The 23862-nt window shown below is 36.3% G+C and overlaps 1 protein-coding gene across 2 annotated transcripts in view; it reads left to right on the forward strand.

The window, feature by feature from the left end:
• The first annotated feature begins 938 nt into the window (after nt 1-938).
• The window catches only part of LOC128015459 (protein kinase C alpha type), a 105537-nt gene continuing 82613 nt past the window's right edge, over nt 939-23862 (forward strand). The window contains exons 1-2 of one of the 2 annotated variants that reach the window (XM_052599291.1): nt 939-1303; nt 2164-2195. In XM_052599291.1, coding sequence (XP_052455251.1) covers nt 1134-1303; nt 2164-2195 — 202 coding nt within the window. In that variant the 5' untranslated portion in view covers nt 939-1133. The remainder of the gene's footprint in view (nt 1304-2163; nt 2196-23862) is intronic. The other variant, XM_052599292.1, reaches the window with a different exon arrangement.

Consider the following 23862-nt stretch of genomic DNA (forward strand, 5'->3'; position numbering starts at 1 on the left):
TGTATAATATATACCACGCCCACAATATTAATTTGTTTTTAAATTGTTTACTTATTGCTTATTAAAATGCTGGGAAGCCAAGAGTGATTATATAGGCTGTCTAAAAAAAGTAAAATATTTGTCTTTTAAATTTAGTGTAATTAAATTCATAAGTGTCATGAAGATAATACTCAAGTAAAGTACAGATACTCAAAAAGTGTAAATATACTCTTTTACTGTCAACCTCTGGGTTGTGATGAGACTTTCAACCAGTATAACAAAAAATGCTCATGATAAACATTTCCCGATCAAAATAAGTGTACCTCTAAGCAGGCAATTAATGCATTTGAATTATAACGTTTGAATTTGAATTACATTTGAATGATAATAAATATGACAAACCGTACAACCATAAAGAAACTAAATATATATAGCTATTACTTTACATTCTCCACAATTATGTATTAGTGTTTATTCTCATTGTTCATTCCAGTTTAACATAACGCTTATGGTTATGGAATGACATACTTATGGTAAAGAAAAAAAATTGTGTCTCCCTGATCAATCAGTTGGGTGTCAAGACAGACTGCAACAAGTTTAGCCCGAAATCTTTGGATGTTCTGTCACGTGAAATTGTTAAGAAACAAATTAAGAGGGACATCGTGGTGAGGAGCAGGGGCATGAAGATATGGAATAGTTCAGGATCCACATGTATATATATATATATATATATATATATATATATATATATATATATATATATATATATATATATATAAAATAGGCTACCATGCGAAGGTTCAAACTTGTCACAAAAGTCTTTTTAAGGACTATTATCTTGTGGATTTCTCACCAAAACGCGCACACATGTTTCTTGACCGCCGGATGACGCTCATTGCACGGGACTCATGATGATCCAGTGGCGAGCGTTATTATCCACTCCCAGCACAAGGACACTTCAGTGACGTCAGCTCGAGCGAGAAGGAAGCGGAGCGCTCGCTGGAAGCTGTCACACACAGGAGTTGTGGCGAAAGCAAGAGAAACCCTTTCCGCACGTGCGTACCCAACTGTTGCGCTACCCGGACAAACGACAAGGCAGAAAACTCAGCAACTTCCACATACTCTACTGGGAATTATTCTCTCCTCTTTCTGCGATGGCTGATGTCATACAAAGCAACGAGCAGTCCACATCTGACGTTGCAAATCGATTCGCACGTAAAGGTGCTTTGAGGCAGAAAAACGTCCATGAAGTGAAAAACCACAAATTTATTGCGAGGTTTTTCAAGCAGCCGACTTTCTGCAGTCACTGCACTGAATTTATTTGGTGAGTAGATCATTTCACACATGAATTATTGCAATATTAGTATAAGTTTAAATATTATTACCTTTTTGCTGTAGATCTTGCAGCTGGCCTGTTACCAGGAGTAGGCTACACCTTGGAACAGACACCAGTTTAAGAATTTAGAAACTACCTGTTTCCATTTCAGCTGTGTTCAGAACGCACATGAATAAAACACGTTTAGAGTTTATTGGACTGTTAAGCAGAACTCTTGTTTCACAAGACTCACGCGCTTTTACTTGCTTTCGTAAAATAAATGTATTGTGTTTTTGGTCAGAACTAAATCTAAAGTTGCTTAAGTATTGGACTACTGCCTTATTCTGCATGTCTCACGTTTACTGGGCTTGCCATGATTTGGGCGTGATCGGTTTGTCCAGATAGGCTTACAGTGGGGCATTTAGCTGTTCAGTCAAGTCATTGCTTCACACTTGTTTCTAGTTTATTTAGTATCATATAACATTTAAAATATGAATTATTGTTCAGATATTAAATTATAATGATAATACAAAATATTAATAATTGAACAGTGCATCTTTGTATTAAATTTATTTATTTATTTTATCAGATAGTTCTTTTTTTTTCATTATTTGTTTGAACATGCAGTTCTGGTTCAGTTATCAAATGTATGGCTCCCTGTAAAATTTACTGTTAAAGGGCATGCCTTTTATGGTTTTCCTGTATGTGCATTGACACAAATCAAACATGAGACACCATAGCTGTCCATTTACTTTTTAATTAAGGGATTGCATGTTCAGTGGAAGAGAACTGATAGCTAAAAGCCCATTAAAGGATTTAGAGAGTCCGATCTCTAATGCATTGTTTTTTCTCTTTCTCTTCTTCATCAGGGGGTTTGGAAAGCAAGGCTTTCAATGCCAAGGTAAGCTGCCATAGATGGATTTGCATGTCATGCTTATTCTCTAAACAGTCACTCTTATTGATCCTAACTTAAAGAGATGATGCTGTGGTCCTCAACACAAGACATAATCTTGAAACAGTTTCCTTTTCACACATGATCAGCTCAGTTCAGTGTAGTAGTAGTAGTCACTGTTGTGGTGATTGAGGCTGAAATTAGCAGGCAAAATGTGAGCTATAATGTCTCTCAAAAGTATCTCTTAGCTGGCCTTGAGCTAAATAACTCTTGTCTTAAAGACAGAAACCCAATAGCTGTTTGGTATCTCAGTGAAAAGCCTTACACACAGAGGGGCAGTTCATCTGTGGAAGCTACTTATATTGAGTAACATACCCTTTTCAACTGAAAGGAAGGTTTTGTTTGTTTGTTTGTTTGCCTACATTTCACACTTAATGTGAGGTCACATTTGCTGTTGCTTTGAAAAATTTCCTGTAGGAATTTGCACAATCAGTTTCCCGTGTGGGCAAGAAAGTTCCCCATGCAGATTTCAAAATGGTCACACAAATTTGCTACACTGACCAACAGAAAAGGTGCTTTGTTTAAAAGTGACTTTTGTGTGCATTGTTCTTAATACTTTACACTTCAGCCCTGTTATCTTTTTGAACGTTCAGTGTCACTGAAATTGAAATCAGAATTTTAAATTAAACCTCTTAACCTGCACCCAGAAGTGGACATCCTGAACTCCCCTCGTTTGCGCGTGTCAATAATTACAAAAAGATTAAATGAAACGGGACAAATTTAATCTTGACAAACTATGTATCATTATACAGATCTAAGCCTCAAGCATCGATGACAGATCGCTGTTTTTCAATGGAAAGCTTATAAAGAATGTATTTGCTAGAACCATATTCGTCGTTATAACGAGTCATAAACACATCCACAGCTGTACATCCCAGTTTAGTTAGAAAGGTAAGGGTCCACTGAACGACATATCATGGAGCACATTTAGTCCAACGAAGCAATAACGTTGTAATATGGATGATAATTCCTTTGTTTAGGTTTCAGTTCTTCAGGGACAGAATTGTTTGTGTCCGATATGGAATAATTCACACTCAGAAAGCATACAATGTCACAAACAGAATGAGACGATCCAAAAAAAAAAAAAAAAAGAAAATTAATGAAAGATAGGCGTAAGATTGTTTATTTGAATTGTTTTTCCAGAGACATATAAAAAAAATATTTTTGTGTGTTCATTTAGGATTTATGGTTTTGAAAAATATTCTCTCAAAAATGTGGCCATTGCTAATTCCAAACCGTAATTTTAGACCTAGTCATGGAGGCTTGATCAGTTGATAGCAGACATAATGCAGTTATTCATTCAAATTCAGTTATTAGAGAGAGAGAGAGAGAGAGAGAGAGAGAGAGAGAGAGAGAGAGAGAGTGTGTGTGTGTGTGTGTATCAAGTTATTGTTTTTAAACATTGTTATGTTCATGTGTAATTTATGTGACTCACTGTGATTTAAATGTTATTTTTAGTAGTCATCTTCTTTACAGATAGTTATTAAATCCTTAGCTCCATAAACACTGCAGGTGTCACACTGGTTACAGATATGGGGCCCTATCTTGCACCCAGCGCAATTGACTTTGTACACCGACGCATGTGTCATTCCTATTTTGCACCCGCGCAAAGCGCGCTTTTCCCTCCATAGAAGCACGTCGCTAAACTAGTGAATGAACTTGCGCTCCCTGGGCGGTTCAGCGCAAAAAAGGAGGCGTGTTCTGGCGCAAACAATCCCTGGTGCTATTTCGCTGTTCCATTAAACAATTGCGCCACTGACCAGAAAAAACCTAGTCTAAAGTCAGTGGCGCGTTGCGCGTTGTTCATTATGCTATTTTAGGGGCGCATGCTTGACCATAATGTATAGCGTGCACAACGCGCATACACTTTGCTCATGTAATCTACACAGATGCAACAGTTATTTTTGCAAATCATAAATTGTTACACTAAAAAAATATTAACACATGAGATGACGGAAATCATGACGCTATTTTGGGTGGGTTTCTCCCATCCCCATACAACACAACTTCTCTGTCTTTCACTGCTCTTACAAGAACATCAGTCTCCTCGGCTGTGAACCGCTCCTGGCGTGCGCCTGGTAAATTACGCCATAATAATAGCAATCCATAATGGAACTTGCGCACCTGCTTTTAAAGGGAATGTTGGATGACGCTCTGATTGGTTTATTTCACGTTACGCCCAAACCACACCTATGAATAATGAAGCTACTTCAGACCAACCCATTTTAGATTTGCGCCGGGCGCAAGAGCCATTTATCCCGCCGGGAAAATAGCAACAGCGCCGAAACCCGCCCACAAAGTTACTTGCGCTTCGCGCTTTGACACTTGCGTTTCAGATCGTTTAAATAGGGCCCATGGAGGTCTACCTTCACCAAGCTGAGTGCTCAAAAAAAAACAAAAAAAAACATTTCTTGCTCACAAATAACAGAATGTCTGAAGTGGGTGAGTTGTTTAGTTTGTAATTAGTCCATCTATTTCCCCAGCCTGAACCATTATAGGGCAGTTTCCAGAATGTTTGCAAAAATGGACAGGCAAATAAGACGGTCACAGAAAAGTTGAGTCATTGCTTCCTCTCATGTGACTTTTCCCTAGTTATCCACAATTACCCCCATCAAACTCATGCCATGCCATTGGGAACTTAGAGCTAAAGGGAGATAAGAAAGATTATTTCCTCCCTCTGAAACTTTACCTGTTTGTTAATGTTTGACACTTTTTCCTTAAAACTTCCACTTTGCATCAACTATTTCATATAAGTTTATGTTTTAAATATGCATTGCATTCAGCATAGTACACTGAGATTTTTATACTATAGTCATGTGTCCCTCTTATGAGCTCTAAAACATTTGTTTTGGGAGCTTTTTTTATTTATTTAAAAAGGCTATTGCTTAATTTGTTGCCACTCTGGTGATCTTGCTCTCAGTAGCTGAAAAAAAAAAATCAAACAACTGCAAATTAAGTGATTTCATGGTTTGTAATAAACATGACCATGAAAACAAAGATGAAAGATAAAAAATCCTTTAATACATTTACCAGGTTACTGGAAGACAGGATAAACTTCAACAAAGCTTAAATGAGGTAGGAAGTACCAAACCGAAATAGAGAGAACTTAAGTACTGGCTGTAATCAGGTGCACACAGCTGAACTAAATGTCGATCAATTAAATGAATACTCAACCCCAAAAATTTGAATTGTATCATTTATCACTTACCCTCATGTCGTTCCAACCTGTAAAAGCTTTGTTCATCTTCAGAACACAATTTAAGATATTTTGGATGAAAACCAGGAGGCTTGTGACTGTCCCATGGACTGTCAAGTAAAATACACTGTCAGGGTCTGAAAGTATGAAAAGCATCATCAGAATAGTACATCTGCCATCAGTGGTTTAGCCGTAACATTATGAAGCGACGAGAATACTTTTTGTACTCAAATAAAACAAATATGAGTTGTTTGTGTCCTCTGTGTCTCTTCACATCTCCATAGAGCCATTTTGGAAAATATGAGCTGAACGCAGGCAGCATAATATACCACCACAATAATACATTTTCTCTGTGTAGTTATGCTTTGATTTGAAAGAAAACAGAAAATCCTTGTGGCGTGGCTGGTGCTCAGGGTTGTAGAGGTCCTCTCTAGGTGCTGATCCAACATCTGGGCTGGATACGTGCTGGATCTTTAATCTAGATTTAAACTGACAGAGTGTGTCTGCCTCCCAAATAATGTTAGGTAGGTTATTCCATAGTCTGAATGCTAAATATATCTAAATTACGACCTATGTTCTCAATGTCTACATTTGATATTGAGGGCATAGGTCATAATTTAGGTATATTTTTGGGATGGAAAAATGCAGTTTTAAAAATGCTAGAAATGTGGCTTTCAAAGAAAAGACTGCCATCAAATAGCACACCTAGGTAGTGTTGTCACGGTACCAAAATTTCAGTATTTGGTACCGATACCAGTGAAAATCCACGATTCTCGGTACCAATTTCGGTACCAAAACAAAAAAACACACACTTCTTATCACTAAAAATAAAAACAATGCCATAGTTTATACTTATTTACATTTGTGCTTATCGATATGATACCTCTTAATCCACTGCAATGAATTGATTGCCGTCAGATAAGCATGATTTGAACCATGCTAATGCACTACCATTTCTACCAAGTTTTCTAGTCTATTCAAGAGAATATTGTGGTCAGTAGTGTCGAACACAGTACTAATTTCCAATTGCACTAATAGAGAGATACAATCACAGTCAGATGATAAGAGCAGGTTATTTGTAACTCTAAGGAGAGCAGTCTCAGTACTGTGATACAGTCTAAATCCTGACTGGAAATCCTCACAGATAACATTTTTCTCTAAGAAGAAATATAATTGTAAGGATAATACATTTTTTTAGTAACTTGGACAGAAAAGGAAGATTCGAGATTGGTCTGCAATTAGCTACTTCTTTGGGGTTTAGTTTTGTTTTTTTATGAGAGGCTTAATAACAGCCAGTTTGAAGGTTTTGGGGACATATCCTAAAGAGAGTGACTGAATTAATAATAGTCAGAAGAGGATCTATGACTTCTGGAAGCACCTCTTTCAGGAGCTTAGATGGAATAGGGTCTAACATCCATGTTGTTGGTTTAGATGGTTTAACAAGTTTATACAATTCTTCCTCTTCTATGGTAGAGAGTGGAACTGTTCCTCAGTGGATCTATAGTGCACTGGCTGATGTGATACTGCTGACGGCTATATGGTTACAATTTTATCTCTAATAGTATCGATCTTTGAAGTAAAGTAGTTCATAAAGTCATTACTGGTTTGCTGTTGGGAATTGTCAACACTTGTTGATGCTTTATTTTTTGTTAATTTACCAACTGGATTGAATAAATACCTGGGGTTATGTTTGTATTCTTCTAAAAGAGATGAAAAATAAACTGATCTAGAGGTCTTTAAAGATTTTCTGTAGGATAAAGTACTTTCCCGCTGAGCAATACGAAATACCTCACGTTTTGTTTTCCTCCAGCTGTTCCTCCAAACCTGTTGAAGTTTACCTCACTTTGGAACATTCATTCACAGATTTGCGCTGCACAACGTCTTCACACATGAACAAGTGTGGCATCATATACCTCTGTAAATAAATACAATTTAAATTCAGGTCTTGCACACTTCAATGCATATTATCCTGTGATGTCCACTTCGCAGGGCACTTATGTTCAAATAGAGCAAACCTCTGAAGCATAAGAGAAACACACAATATGTGCAGAGCAGGGGGCCAGAGGACTGGAATTGAGAACTGCTGGTATAAATAGAGTAGGCCTACGTGCGATTGCTAATCTCAAAAGTGATTGTGAAACTAAAAAGTTATCGTGCATTAAAAGGGCCATTGGCGATGGACGATGGCATCATCTATTGGCTAAACCCTAGGTTCTACCATACTTGTAACAATGAGTAGAATCTAAAGATTTAGCTGTATGAAGTTTACACAATACTAGATAATGATCTGTGATATTGCGTTGCTGCATAATTTCAGCACCATCAACATCAATTCCATGTGACAGTATTAAATTTAGAGTATGATTTCGACAATGAGTAGGTCCTGACACATGTTGTCTAACCCCAATAGAGTTGCCCAAAGGGTCTTCTTTCCGAAGACACCAAAATTATGTGTGTAACACTCTGAAGTAAGTAACTGTTACAATTTTAAGTTTGGTAGAGTACATCATTAGAGTTGGCGTGAATAACAATCTTACTGTATTTACGTTTAGCATTAGCCAGCACTTTTAAATTTGTTAAAATGTCAGATGCTCTGGCTCCCGCAAACAGTGGACTATGCTGGCTGGTGTCTCTATTTTCACGTTCCGTACAATAGAATCACCAATAAATAGAGCACTTTCATCAGGTTTCTAAGTGGGTGTGTCACTGAGTGGGGAGAACCTGTTTAATGTTTTGATCGGAACAGAAGAGCGTTGTTTTGACCCGCTTCTATGCCGCCTCACTGTCACCCAGTTGCCCTGCTGCAAAGGCGTGTAGCTGGAACCGAACAATGTACAGGACTCCCTGAGCTAGTCGCATCCGAAGCTGTATCTACAGTCCTCATATTCTTACTGTCCTCAATTAAAGTTTGGATACATGTCTCTAATTTTGAAACTTTCTCTTGTCAGCCAAACTATTTCCATGCATTTATCACGCGAATCCCTCATTGCCGACAAAGAGAGCTTAAGTGTACGTGGCAAATGGTGCAGACAACAATAGCCACTCTGTAGCGTTTTTGTAAGAAAAATATCCATATTCAAAATGTTATAATCACTTTAATCTAGCTTGCGCTCACAGGTGTAAAACGGAAGCAGTTCTGGAGCATGATGTATGAGGTCAGCATTGCGAATGTGCCACTGAGTCTCGTGAAAACCAACGTTTGTTACCAGGAGTAAAGGAAGCAAAGTTTCCTTACTTTAGCAAAGGAAAACCAGTCTCCTCTTGGCATATAATGAAATCCTCTGACATTCTTCTTTACAAATCCTTGTTTTGTAATTAATATTCTAATTAGTGACCGTAGTTTTGTTTTAATCTCTCCGCTGCATTTCCGCATGCGTCACCTTTGAGCTGCGCATGCCCAAATCTGATCTCATATGTCATTCCCCCAGAACTGCTTTTACAGTTGTTAGCACAAGCTAGATTAAAGTGAACTTCTCAAGGACTGATGCAGTGCAAGACCCGCTGAGTGGCATAAAACAGCTTGAAAGATCAAATACATTTATTTAAATGACTCCAATTTGGTTCGTATGTAAAAAGAAAGTCATATAAACCTAGGGTTACTTCAGGGTGAAAAATGTATGGCTTAATTTTCATTTGTGGGTGAACTAACCATTTAAGAGCATTTTAATGTAGCATGTGGATGTTTCTGCAGTGAAATGCAAACCCATATTTAAGCTGAAATCCTTCTGCCACGCATAAGGTGAGCTGCATGCCCTCAGGCTTTTAATGTTTAATCCATATTGTTTGTTCCTTTTAGCATTAGTAAACACTTTTTTTTTTTTTTGAAAATGTACTCCGTATGATAAATATTGTTACTGCAATTATGTGGAAAATAGTACATAGTACATTCAGAGTACATTGTGGCAGCATTTCAGGGAAATCCGGAATTCTAAAGATTACAGTGGTTATTTGTGCACACAATAGGGATGGACATTTTAGAAAAATTGGCTGGATGGGGGGTCTTTGCTACTATACATTTAGTAAAAAGTCATATCATGCATAATCAGTGCCTGTAACTATTGGCAGTGCTGACAAAGCTTTACATTGGAAGGGGGGCCTTTGGAGAGAAGGGTCTTTCATGCTGTGTTACATTTACGTTACAGTCTGCAGTGTTAAAGGAAAACAGTTCACCCAAAAACGTCCATTCCATCATTTATTCAGTGTAGGGCTGGGTATTGTTCAAAATCTTTCGATCCGGTGCCAATTTCGATACCTCAGTTTCGATACCGGTTCCTAACGATACTTTTTTCGATATCATATGTTTTGAAATCCATTTCAACATCAGCACAAATACATTAAACACAAAACTTTTATTTTTCACCTTAATTAAAACAAATTCTGGTAACACTTCACACTCAGGATAACATTATTAATACAACTGGTTGTGCTTTTTGGATAGGGGTGTGCTATTCAGCGGCGGACTGGGACCAAAAAGTTGCTGAGGCTTTCTGGCCCACAGCAGCCCACCACATCATAATGCAAACGCCCATGTTTTTATGTAATTTATTAATTTTATATTTAAGTAAACAGTTTGGGGATTTTAATCAATAGGGCAACTGATCCTCCGTTGAAAAAAAAAGAACAACAGCTTTTCATTTAGCGACTCCAAGTGAGCGATACATGCTCATCAAGACACAAACATTCTTCTAGAACTCACTCTTTGCATTCAGTTAGCAGATCTATGCGAATCATGCATGAAATAGACTCAAACAATAGCTTTATGTGCTTTACAGATGAACTTGAAGTCTTTATTCATTCGATATGTACAATAATAGCTCATCTTTGACTCGGTAATACAAGTTCATGATCAGATTAGTGAACCCATGATTCTTTTGAGTCAATGTTTTAAAATAATCATTTATTTTGTTTAACGAAACCAGTGTGGAAACCAGTGTTTCACAAATAGATCTGAGGTGCAGGGCTCACAAAATTGCCCCACCTCCAGGGGCTATTGTGTTTTCCAGTCCGATGGGCTATCGTGAATAGTGATGTAAAATTCCTAACTTCACTTGCTTCGCGTTGTTCACTCGCTTGAAGGGGTGAAACGGATCATAGCCGATCGTTTGCATTTGTTTCTAAATATTGCTGATTCAATTCACGTGCGTTCGGAGCTTGCGCTCACTCATTAAAAGTGGTTTATATTATATTAAAGTGGTTTAATACAGAGCTTCATAGATTTTTATATACTTATTTTTCCTGTTTAAGAATGCTCCAAATTATATATATATATATATATATATTTTTTTTTTTTTTTTTTTTTTTATGTGCATTGACAGCTTTCACTTTAAAAAAAATAAATCTCTCCATCTCAAATATTTTCTAGTGACTGGCCACATCAAACTTTTTTTTTCAGTTGGCCTACTTTAACTTATAAAATGTAATTAGCATTAATTCAATTTGGCCAGTTGAACAAATTTGATGTTATCAGTCCAAAGAAAATTTTGAGTTTGAGAGGTCTGATTTTTTTTTTCAATGTTGTCATATGTTAGCTCATTTCTTTAACCCTGTCCTCTATGAGAGCTTGTGCTTTTCGAAAGATTCATGTATATAGGATCACCCAGACATCTGTATCACCACTATACCAGCAGATCACCAAATGAGAAATCACCAGGACAGACAGACCATCACATTTAAGACTTTGATATGGATATTTCACTCTAATGGATACTCTCTTTTGTGGGGGGATTAAAGGTATAAACTGTGCTTAAAAGATCAGTGGATTATGTGATTATACCAAAAAGAGCTTTTGTCATGAAGTTCATAAGCTGTATATTATTTTGAAAGACAGTCATAAAAATGTCATTATCATTAAACTGTACTCAGCACTAGATGCAATTTGCAATATTGCATTTTTCATTTGTAGCTAGTCAGAAAGATTGAAGGAAACAAAAATATACTTGTAAGCATCCACACATTTTTATATCTTAGAGAAAGTGCTAATGCTAAAATGTAAACTTTTTTTTTAAGGTTTTGTTAAAATTAATGATTTGAGGTCAATACACATTTGCTATTTACTGCCCAAAGGATTCCAGAGGAACTTCCTTAAGTGGTACAACAATCATAGGACAAGTAAATAGAAGTAGCACAAAATCCATTATGAAAAAAGATTGGTTTAATTGGCACATTGTTTGTAAGGTGTTGCGTGGGGCTTCAATAAATCCAAGCTGTGATTCTTCACTTCTGATAATAAATCATTGCTGTAGACAAAAAATAAAAAGCCTAGCTGATGAGATGCTATGGAAAATTATCAATTTGTTAGTCCAAAGAATAGGTTTTATTTGTGCAACAGGGCACAACAGAATTTCAACAATAATCTAGTAAATATAATAGGTAAGTAAGAATATAATATAGAGTACATTACATAGAATTTTAAAGGGGTAGTTGATTGCAATTTAACTTTTTTTAACGTTACAGTTAACAAAATTAAGGAGGCAGGAACCGGCGGACCTTCAAATGAAGCTTTAATAACAAAATAAACACAAAACAGCGTGACAGTTAGTTAATGAGTAATGTTGCTGTTTGAACATAATATCTGCAAAGTTACGAAGCTGAAAGTACAATGCAAACGGAGATATCGTCTTTTAAAATTCTGGCAGTTTAATGCCTACAAAAATGGCTGGTAGGGACTACAACAAGTTACTTCCAAACCCAAATAAGCCCTGCCCTCGGAAAAAGGCAGCAAATGAGGCAAGTCCATGCTGTGCTACTTTAGAGAAGAGGAAGAGAAAACTAGAAGTGCATGTAAAAATCTATTCATATATGTATTGTGATTCTTTCTTCTAATGATTCTAGTGGATTTGTAAGTTTCAAAATCAATGTTTTAAAGCAGCGGCTCTTAAAACTGTTCCTCACGTCCCCCAGCTCTGCATTTCTCTCTCTCTCTCTCCCTCTCTCTCTCTCTATCTCTCTCTCTCTCTGTCTCATTCAGTTCAGCTCCAACAATGAACCGTTCCAATTTAACCGTTCCAATTATTTTCACATAGCTATGAGAAGCGTGAAACATGAACTCCTGTGCAGTTGCTGTACTGTATTAAAGCTTTAATCAGGATAAAACTGTATTAAAAGCTAACATAAGCAGTAGCGTTTACAGATAACAGTGTATCCAAAAGTATGAGACAACATCAAACAAAAATATAGGCCTAGCATTAAAAGCTGTGCTTGCACAGGTTCTGCAAGATCCTCTTCAATAATATCCTCTGTTTCTCAATCGGGCTCAAACTTATAAGTGATATTAAGGACACCATGGCTTACAATACAACCGGAGCACATGCCGCTGAGGTGAGGGGTGGGACATTTAGAAACGGTTTAGCCAATCACAACTCACTGGACTAGCTAACTAATCAGAGCCCATTGCCTATTTCTGAGGGAGAGTCTTCATAAAGCAGGACATGATCAGCACGTTTCTCAGAGAAGGGACAGAGTAGTGTGGAATAAATGTAAATTATATGAAAAGTTATTGATTTTATTTTAATTTTTAAACATAGCATTAACACATGTTAGACTGCACCCCATAAACACAATTAGGTCTAGAAAAAAAGAACAAAAAACAACACCGGTGAACCACCCCTTTAATGATTAAATTAATGACATTGATGTCTTAATGTAAATTAAGACATTGCAGCTTATATGTAGACTGCTGGTTCCGTCTGCAAATTAAGACTTTTTTTTTAATCAGTTTGACAGTAAACATGCTACAAATTCACACAACACAACCAAATACAGAAACGTGCTGTATATATACAAATATGTATTTGGATTGTGTTGTGAGAATTTGCAGTGCATTTCAGCATTTGGTTGTTTTTGTGAATTTTTTTTCAGTGCGTTTCTGTATTTTGTTGTTTTGTGAGAATTTACAGTGCGTTTATGTACATGGTTGTGCTGTGACAATTTGCAGCGCGTTTCTGTATTTGGATGTGTTGAGACAATTTGCAGCACGTTTCAGTATATGGTTGTGATTTGAGAATTTGCAGCGCATTTCTTTATTTGATTGTACTGGGAGAATATGCAACATGTTTTTATATTTTAATATGTTGTGAGAATTTGCAGCACGTCTGTTGTCAAATTGATGAAGATGTTTTCTAAATTTGCAGATGTTTTTTTCTTTTTGAATGTGTTTTTTCATATGCAGCGCGTTGAGCTCTCTCTGCCATCGTATAAAACAATACCTGATCGGCATTCACTTCTTTTAACAACACCATTATAGTACACAATCTGTTGAAAAGCATTGTAATATATGCAGTGACTGTACATTCTTCACTTCTGCTGTGGAAATATCATGGAGAGATATTCGCATTGGTGCTTTTGAGTTATCTAGTGAGGTAGTGATGTTTAGATGTGAGTGTGCGGGGGTGGGGGTGGGGATATTGGGCTGGGTGTTTCAGAGTAAGCCGCATTATAAATGCACAGATCAAGTAAAGCTCAGCATTAGTGTATATCACTGGTGCGTATGCCTGTGCAAACACATTAGCCGTGTAATGCATCCACTCTAAATTACTGCACAATCTCACCGACCGCAATTGTGTATTTTTTTTTTTTTTTTTTTTTTTTTTTTATAATATTATTTGATGGGGAATCATGGTTTCTTGTCTTTTAAAGGGGAGAGAGAGAGGTGGTTTATTGGTTTTTGATGGGGGGGATAACAACATGATAGTAATTCAACAAATGGAGAGATGAAGGCTTTTGGCTTCCTCTTAAAGCAGATCATCAAAGTAAATGTGCTTGTGTATTTCTGGTGAACTGCAACATTATACTTTCACTGAATATCTCTTTGCACATTCGTCTACAAAACAGGCAGTCTCTCACTTTCTCTCTCTGGTCCTGTTTACACCTGACATTAAGATACATTTTGTTTGATTCAATCACAAGTGTTCAGGCAAAAGGTATAACCACATTATTGACATTAGTTTTTCAGAGCTGTTTGCAACTGACACAGTTATTAGGGGTGCACAGATCAAGATCGTCCGATCGTTATGCGCATCTCATCAGTAAAGCCAGTTCTCTATTCAGTGGTAAATTCCCTCAGGTGCGTGATTTCACATAGAGCCTGTTACTACACAGAGCCATTGTTAACTGAGAAGCTACGCAAATCCACGTTCATTTTCAGCGTTTATTTGCGCATCTTCTCAGTTAACAATGACTGTGTAGTAACAGGCTCAATGTGAAATCACGCACCTGAGGGAATTTACCGCTGATTAGAGAACCGGCATGACGAGATGCGCATTAATGATTGGCCGATCTCGATCGGCGCACCCCTAATAGTTATTATGTCTGATTAACTAGCTACTCACAACTGTTTCCCGAAATAGAAGTATTTTTATTGTACAGTATATCTGTTGTTGTAAACGCATTGGTTTAACAGTACAGAACTGTTGTTAATGAATTCACGCAGGTGTTTGTGTAATAACTTATGCTAATAATTGGTGGTTAGATAATCAGTTGACACATTATTGCTGTAATTAAGGAGAATTAAATTATTTTTGCTCTTCATTGTTTTGATTTTATTTGCATATGTTTTATTCAGTCACTGGTTTCCTCTCACATACTGTAGTTTCCCGAGATTACTAGAGCACATTCATATGTGCTCACTCTTCAAAAACTGTTTTCTTTCTATTGAAAATGTTCAAGGTGTAAAATGGTATTGTGTTTATATGAAAGTCCATTTGAAATGAAAGATACTGTCATGGGGGGAAACTAATATATACAGATATAGATCATACTGCTTTTTGAAGTCTACATCATGCTATCAAGAATATGTGCTTCTAACCACAGGTGAAGAGCTGTTCCAACCACACTACTTTTTGATGCTTTTTGCAGATGTTGGAAGTTGGAACTATGGTTTTGTAACTTGCGACCATAGTTGGCCAACAATGCTTTTGGAAAATGCACCCCATGATGATTCTCATATCCTCAGGCATGCACAGTTTATGTGTTTTGTTTTTGCATATGCGGGAGAGATAGCTGCTGTATGCTTAGCAAAATACAAGAGACATATTAGAAGATATATAAGAAGAGGTCTTTAAATCAGTGGCCTCGAGACAAATGGAAATGTATTTTGTTCTGACCTCTAATATCATAAACGTAGTCTGTTATCAGGAGACAAAGGCTTAGGTTGTTATAGTGACTCTCGGGATAGTCTTTGTAAGCGTAGTCAGGGCTTTAGCCCTTCACTGTGATGAAGATTCAGTGAGATGGAATTACTTTGCAAAAGCAAGCAGATGGAGAGCTCTAATGCATAGCGTAGCATACCAAATGTATACAGTCTAAAACAGTGTGGTGCTAGAATGTTACGGGAAGTTGAAGGTAGAGTGTTGGGCAAAACTTCAGGGCTCCAGACAAATAAATAAATAAAGACACTATTAAAGAAACTATTAGATCCTAAAAAATTAATTGACTTTTTAGTAGACTAGTAGAATTCAGTTAAACAGACTAGGTTTTTTGTTATTGTATTTAGTATAATGTTGTTCTAATTTGATTCTTACTACACTGGGAAGCAATGATGCAGGATTTACAATTTTCGCTCAAAATTGTTTTGTAAATTTCACAAATAATAAATCAACTGTATGTAGGTTTTTGTTTTGTTTGTTAGTTTTTGTTTTTACATTGAAATATCAGTTTCCTTTCCCACATTATGTTCTGGGAGTATGTATGTTTGGTGAGCGGGCATGAAAATAAACGAAAAGGACAAATTGCTTTAAGGCTGTACATCACACAGTATGTCAAACCAACACCGCTTTAGTGAAGGAATATTAAAAGTAGACATCATGGCAGAGGCTTATAAAGCAAAGATAACATTGACAGAGGAACTGAAAAAGACAGAGTGACCATGCAAATGGCCGAACAAGAGTAAATCTGGGTATAGCTTTTACTTGATGGTAAGAGCTTTGTAAAATTAAAGGCTGCAATACAGATGCCAAGATGGCCTTCCTGCAGCTAGATTAGTAGGTAATATTAACTGATACTATTTTGTTTTTTCATTTAATGTTGATATAAAAGCAAGTACATGTCACCTAATTCTACTAACCTTAACCCGAACATAACAGTCAAGTAATACTCTAATAATTCTCTAATGGGAATTAGTTGACGTAATTGCAAAGTTACTTACATATAGTTAACAGAATGTCTAAAGGGGACCATCAAAATAAATTGTGACAACACATGGTCATATGAACAACCAGTCATTGTTAGGCCTGTCGAAAAAAAAAACAATATATCTGCTCATCTCGCAATATATGTACATGACCTCAATAATTTTTGATGACGCAATATATTGTCCATTATATTTACTTAAAAATTAATGTCACTATGTTTTGTACATTCCATTTGTGTCTATGTCTTTTGCAGCTTTTCGTTATAAAGTTGTTATCATGATAGGCCTAGTCATTGTAAACAGACTAATGAATGTGTTGTGTTCTTAATCATTTGAAAGCATAGGCTACCTTGTGCACATTTCCATGTCTGAACTTGCAGTCTGTACATGTGCCTAGAATGGCTACACTAATTGATGAGTTTCACAAAAAACTTGAAACCTTAAAAGTCACCTTAAAGGTTCCTAGTTTATATGGATTTGTGCATTAAAAATGTCAGTTATCACATTTTCACTGACTGAGCCATATACAAAATCTCACAAGCCAGTCCATGAGCAAATGTGAGTCTGTTTTGTCCATCTTTTTGACTGACTCGCCTAAATTAACCAGTTCATAAGAGCAGTTATTTTGCAAACCGCACATCACATTTAAGAACTCATGCTGTATTTCTGTTTGCTGGAAACATTTGTGCAAACTCTAAAGAGATGATATCTGACAATATTTGATATGTCCTTTTCTGACTGTCACATTATTATTATTATTTTCACAATTGCTGCCAGTGCATTCTGGATCCTTGGACTTCGAACTCTCACCGAGTTTTGTCCAAACCCCTCCTTTACAGACAGCGAGCCAAGTGTACTAATATGAAAAGGTGAAACAGAAAAGTCAACATTCAGTTAATACTTACTAGTCTAGCTGCAGGAAGGCCAGCTGGTGTCTGTATTGCAGCATTTAATTGTACAAAGCTCTAACCATCAAGTAAAAGGCAAAACATGATTTACCCTTGTCTGGCCACTTCCATGGTCACTCTCTTTTTCAATTCCTCCGTCAATGTTCTCTTTGCTTTCTAAGCCTCTGCCATGATGTCCATATTTTTAATACTCCTTCGCTAAAGCTATGTTGGTTTGACATATTGTGTGATGTACCACTGTAACAAACGTCCGTAGAAGAAGGAGAAGGAGGAGGGAACCGTTGAACATTCAAAAACTTTAATAAAATAAACAAACACAAAATGAAAGAAAAGCGGCAACCCTTCGTGGATGACTGCCATACACAAAACACAAAATAAAGTCCAGGCCTGGTCGTCTTTAGTCTTGCACTGTCGTCACTCCTCCTTTTATCCTTCTTGAGCTTCTCCATGGGATTTAAGACCGGTGAGTGATGCAGGTATCGCACAATAGCATTTACTCCACCGGCCTCACTCCGTTTCAACAGCTCTCGGCCCCAACCCTCTTGTTAAAACAGCCTTAAAGCAATATGCACTTTTCTTTGACTTTTGTGAAACAGAACTATGCATTCCAGCCAGTAAAATACATGCTGAAAATGTTGCATGAACTATTCATTTCAGGGGAGATTTTCATTAGGTGAATTCATTAGGTCATTAGTCTGGTATCTATTCCAGATTAATGAACTAATGAGTCTCAGCATGCAGGACCTCACTTTTGATCTCACTGCAGCCTTTTCCCAGAGGTGTGTCTGAACTGGCCATGTTCTCAGGTTTTAGGTTTTGTCATACTGCCTCTGCTGAATCTTCAACAACACAGCAAAATAGATAATATTCAGCTTCATATCTATGGGTTTTCATAGGTCTTCGGTTTGTTTGGTAGCTCACGGAGTAAAGAGACTTCACTTGAGAGGCGAGGAGCACCGGTTTGAATCCCCTGAAACCACGGTTCGACAAAGCAGCTAAAATCTGCATATGGAAGTTCAAATGGCACGGTTGCATCAGCAAATGCGTTTTTCTATCAGTTTTGCATTTGTTAACACTATCAGGTAGGTTTAGGTTTGGGTCTGGTGTAGTATGGAATTACATTTGGTTACAAATGTAACCAAACATTTATAATGTTTGGTTACATCTGACAGAGCACCTGTCCTTTAAAAGCTCACTATCCAATCAGAGTAGATCACTGTTAAGCCCGCCCGAATAACTGTGAAGCATAAGCGAAATCTGTGGCAATGCATTCAGAAACCACGATTAGCGAAAATGAATCTTTGAAAAACATTAACAAAGAATGAAGCATATTTGAAGAGCCTGTTAAATTTGTGCGACTGAGTAAATTTTTTTCATTTTCTTTGTGTCTTTCTTCTTTTGTAAGGGCATATTTTTGATAGTTTCTGAAAAAGTTACGTTCATTTTTATAAAGTTTTGTTCATTTTTATATGTAATTCCATAGTGTAGGGCAATTCTGAACCACCGTAATGCGTACCAGAAGCAACATAATAAAAACACAGCAATACATAGCTATTTCAGCGTCATAAAAAGGTGCCAGGGTTCATGAAATGAACCAGTGTTTTAGCACCACTCAGTGTACATTTCTCTCTGAAACTGCGGCGAAACGCACAGTAAGGTACGTAAAAATGTTGTTGCACAGAAAGTGCACAGATGTACGTATTTTTATGAGAACAGGTTGTGTAAAAGATGCACATTAGCCTTAGTATTTATAAAAAATATATATATTTATATATATTTCTAATACTGTATACTATATACAGTGTATATAGTAAACATGATCTGTATACTATATACAGTATACAGATATATACTATATCTTAATATACAATTAAGAAAAAAAAGAAAAAATTACATTTTGGAATTTTACTACTGCCCAGATTGAAGTTGGCATGAAACAGAAATGGTGATTGTCTTACCTTTTTTATTGTAAATGCAAATCTTACTAAAATGGCTTCTTATGGATAAAAAACTTAAAACTAAAACTAAAACAAGAATTGAATTTGTCCATTGGGAATTGGTTAGATCATTGTTGTTTGCCAGTTGCTGCAATCTCATATAAGTGATGGATTGCTGGGGGGGGAGGGCTTATTGACCAGTCCTCACACTGGTGCACACATCATCACAGAAAACATGACTTTGTAAAGGGGGAGGAGACATTAATGTTTTTGATTAGGCTACAGATTATGAGGACACATGAATTAAAAATAACAATAATCATGTGCCCAGATAAATAATTGATAATGAACGGTCGGGCAATATTCCATAAAAATTTTAATTGTCAATTTTGTTTTCTTGGTGGCTTTAAGCTATTTCACATAACCAAGACCATTTAAACTTGTAAACAGACTGATTTGTATATATTAAAAAAAAAAAAGATTTTTGTGGTGAATATACAGTATGTCTCATGTTGCTTATGAACCGCAGTACAAAAAAAAAAAAAAAAAAGAAATGTTATCTCTTATATGTGTATAGATTCTTGGAACTCTGTAGGAATTAATTTATTTAACTGACTTTTTTTTTTAGGGGAGACCCTGAATATTGTACTCCTCCTGACACTTCCATATGAGGACCATAATGTGCTATGATGGGGAGTGTGGTATTTTATGGCTCATTCTTTATTAAGAGTAATCATAGCTCTGGTCGTCCAGACAGCACTGCAGCTCAAATGTGGCCCACGAGGTTGATGTAGGACGTAGGTAATCACTCTGCAGTCACCTAAATTACCATGGCTGAGGTGATTTATTTACTTTCAGATGAATCCACTCTCCTTCGATACTAATAAACTAGTCTTTGTATTTATTCTGTACTCTCTAAATTCACAGAAGTAAACTTAGTAGACTGCACTTACACAGCAGCATATACATCTTACAAGTTTATTTCTTAAATCGATTCAATCTCTCTCATTCAGTTTCTCTGTGTGCACACATTTTGTGTGTGTATGCTGTAGTAGTGGAATAATGTTATTTAGAGATTATTATGTGGTTTTGTGGCAGATCCCAGGAGGTCGACCTCCATAATTATTTATGATGGAGAGGTCAGGCAAAGGTAGACTGTCCTAATAAAACCAATGGTTGTTTATGAGCAGGATGTGACCCATAAAGTCTCTTCTTTTGTGCCAATTTTTTGTTTGAAAGGGCTTTATTGCCCAATATGTTTACACACACAAAGATTTTGTCTCTGAGCGCTTCCAGTGCATCAGAAAGAACTGACATACTGCAAACATAAATGATCGTGCAGACATGCATGGGAATTACACAGTAGAGATGAAACATAACACTAATATAAGAAAATTAAATAATGCAATATAACTTTCAGTTTTACAAAAACAAATATCTATGTGACATAAAATTCTAATATTGAGGTTTGATTAACGATTATTAATTACAGAACTCTGTGTGATTTGAGTTTTGCATTTATTTATTTTTAATTGATCAACAGATGTAGTATTTTTATATTTCTTAGAAATTTTATATGTTTTCATTAAAGGGATACTCCACTCCAAAATTAAAATTTTGTCATTAATTACTTACCTCCATGTTGTTTCAAACCCTTAAAAGCTTTGTTTGTCTTCGGGACAAATTTTAAGATATTTTGGATGAAAACCGTGAGGCTTGGGTCTGTCCCATAGACTGCCAAGTAAATTACACTGTCAAGGTCATGAAAGGTATGAAAAGCATTGTCAGAATAGTCCATCTGCCGTCAGTGGTTTAACTGTAATGTTATGAAGGGAAGAGAATACTGTTTTTAAGCGAAGAAAAAAAAAAAACTACTTTATTAACAATTCCTTTGTCAACAGTCTCCTCTGTTTCTCTCTACATCATTCAAACTGCCTTACTTCTGTGTCAGCCTCGCCGCAAGGATGCTACATGTTTCTACGTGTATTTATGTTTTGATTTGAAAGAAAACAGCACATAGTATATGGGACATTCACAAGCCTCCCGTTTTTCATCCAAAATATCTTAAATTGTGTTCTGAAGACCAACAAAGCTTTTACGGGTTTGGAACGACATGGGGTAAGTGATTAATGACAAAATGTTCATTTTGGGGTGGAGTATCCCTTTAAGTGTTAAGTATTCTGTTCACAAGTGCGGTGTTGTTGGAGCAGATAGCGTTGTTGGTAGGGTACTGGTTGACGGCAATCGGACGATTTTTCGTAATCATTCGCTATCATGTCAGTTGTGTGGAAGTATTTTGAAATCTGTGCGCAGGACACGGGCAGCCGTTCAGCACTGGAAGTGCAGAGCTACACATCTGAGGCTCCGATAGCGGGAATCGAACAGCACAAAATAAGAGTCCCTTTCCTGTGCTCACTGAAGCTGTGAGAGCGTACTATACCTGTAATTGTAAATGTATACCTATAATTTTTATAATTGGAGCCAATAGTTATTTATTTTTCATTGGCTCAAGTAAAAAAAAAATACTGTAGAACTATGCAGTTGTCGCCTTTAATCTCACATGGTTACAGTTAATCTTTTAATTTAAGGCCAGTTCTATGTAGTTTCAACCCAATTCAAAAACAAAAGCTAAATGCTGATGTCTGTACCATCCATGTTTGTATTGAATGTAGGCTACTTACTGTGCAGTTACTGCCGTTAATTTCAGATGGTTATGGTTATTGTTTTCAATACCCAAAAGCAAGTTTGGCCTATTAAATACCAAATAAACATCTTGCAAGGCAAAAAATAATGCGTGTTCATGTCATGATTTTTACACTTACCCAACTCATCGTTAAACCCTGCAGCATGAGCATCATCACCGTTGTGAACTCCTTTACATATCTTATTCTAATATTATTATTCTTAAACAATTATTATATTTTATACAAACAATTCTTAAACATTTATCATATTTTTAATTTTTATATAAAAAAATGTAAACAAACTATTTTTTCCTAGTTGGTATATGATTTTCAGTTTTTAAATTTTAATCTTCTTGTCTTTTTTTTCCGTACACCTAGCATCCCCCATGAAACAGTTCTTATTCACACTTGAATATGAATCGCCATGTTAACGTCATGAATTTCATGATTCAGTTCATCTGGAAGAGAAGACAAAAAAGATGCCAAAGACCTCATCTATGTGGGAGCATAGTTTGAAAAATCTGTTTGAGTTCTGTAAATAGTAGTATAATAGTATATTGTAGGTATAAAAAAAAAACAAGCTGCTTTTATCCGCCATTTTAATCAGTAATTGACACGTGATAAAAACATGCACTTAATTTGCTTAAATTGCTAATGTGTGTGTGTGTGTGTGTGTGTGTGGGCATGTTTTTGTGACATATCAGGACACAACTCTCTATAATGACATGGGGTATGACACAGCTCTTACAAGGAAAGGGTGACTTATGAGGACATAACCCATGTCCCCATTTTTCAAAATGCTTATAAATCATACAGAATGAGTTTTTTTTGAGAAAGTAAAAATGCACAAAGTTTCCTGTGAGGGTTAGGGTTAGGTGTAGGGTTGGGGAAGGGTGATAGAATATACAGTTTGTACAGTATAAAAATCATTACGCCTATGGGATGTCCCCACTTTTCACAAAAACAAACGTGTGTGTGTGTGTGTTTCTGTTTGCACACAGCTTTCCCTGTCAAACTAATAAAAAATCTTGGATTTGTGTGTAAAGTTTTGAAAAAAAGAGGCAAAGTTTTCAAAATGTAAACAGTTGAAAAAACCTGTAAGAAAAACTGTAATAACTATACTGAAAAGTGTGAAAGACAATTTTTAGCTAATTCATTCCTACGACTTGTAACCCATGATTTAACCGAAATAAGGGAACAAATTAATAAATCGAACGAATTCTTAATTCATGAAATCTTTAACTTCCCTTCCCATGTTTACCACAGGAAGAGATGCAAAAACAGTGATGAAAAAAAGAAGGATAATAAAATAAACCTGCGAAATAAGAGGGTTAGACTGTGAAGATTTAGGAAAAGAAACAATGCCTAGATGTTATTGAATTTGTGAAAATTTGTGACAAACCGGCAAACCAGAACAAAGCCACATAAATGAAAGCTATCGAACAGCATCCAGAGGGATGGTCGTGATCTAATTTTTCCAGTTAACCCATTATTTATCTAATTAAAAAAGGTTTTATACCACACTTGTCATAATCAGAGCTTATAATTTGTAAATAAATAATTGCTGGACAGCAGTTAATAGGTGCTGTGATCGACACTGACAATACGTTTTCCCAGAGTATTCAATGATATCACTAAACGGTGAAGCCACAATAAGCATCGTTCACAAGTTTCTGCATGGACCTAACTATGGCACAGGCTTAGGGACAAAAAGGGATGCTTTAAGGAAAATATATAGCCTATATAAGTAATAGACCTAACATAAA

Source organism: Carassius gibelio, chromosome A6 (assembly GCF_023724105.1).
Source record: "Carassius gibelio isolate Cgi1373 ecotype wild population from Czech Republic chromosome A6, carGib1.2-hapl.c, whole genome shotgun sequence".
Taxonomy (NCBI): Eukaryota; Metazoa; Chordata; class Actinopteri; order Cypriniformes; family Cyprinidae; genus Carassius; species Carassius gibelio.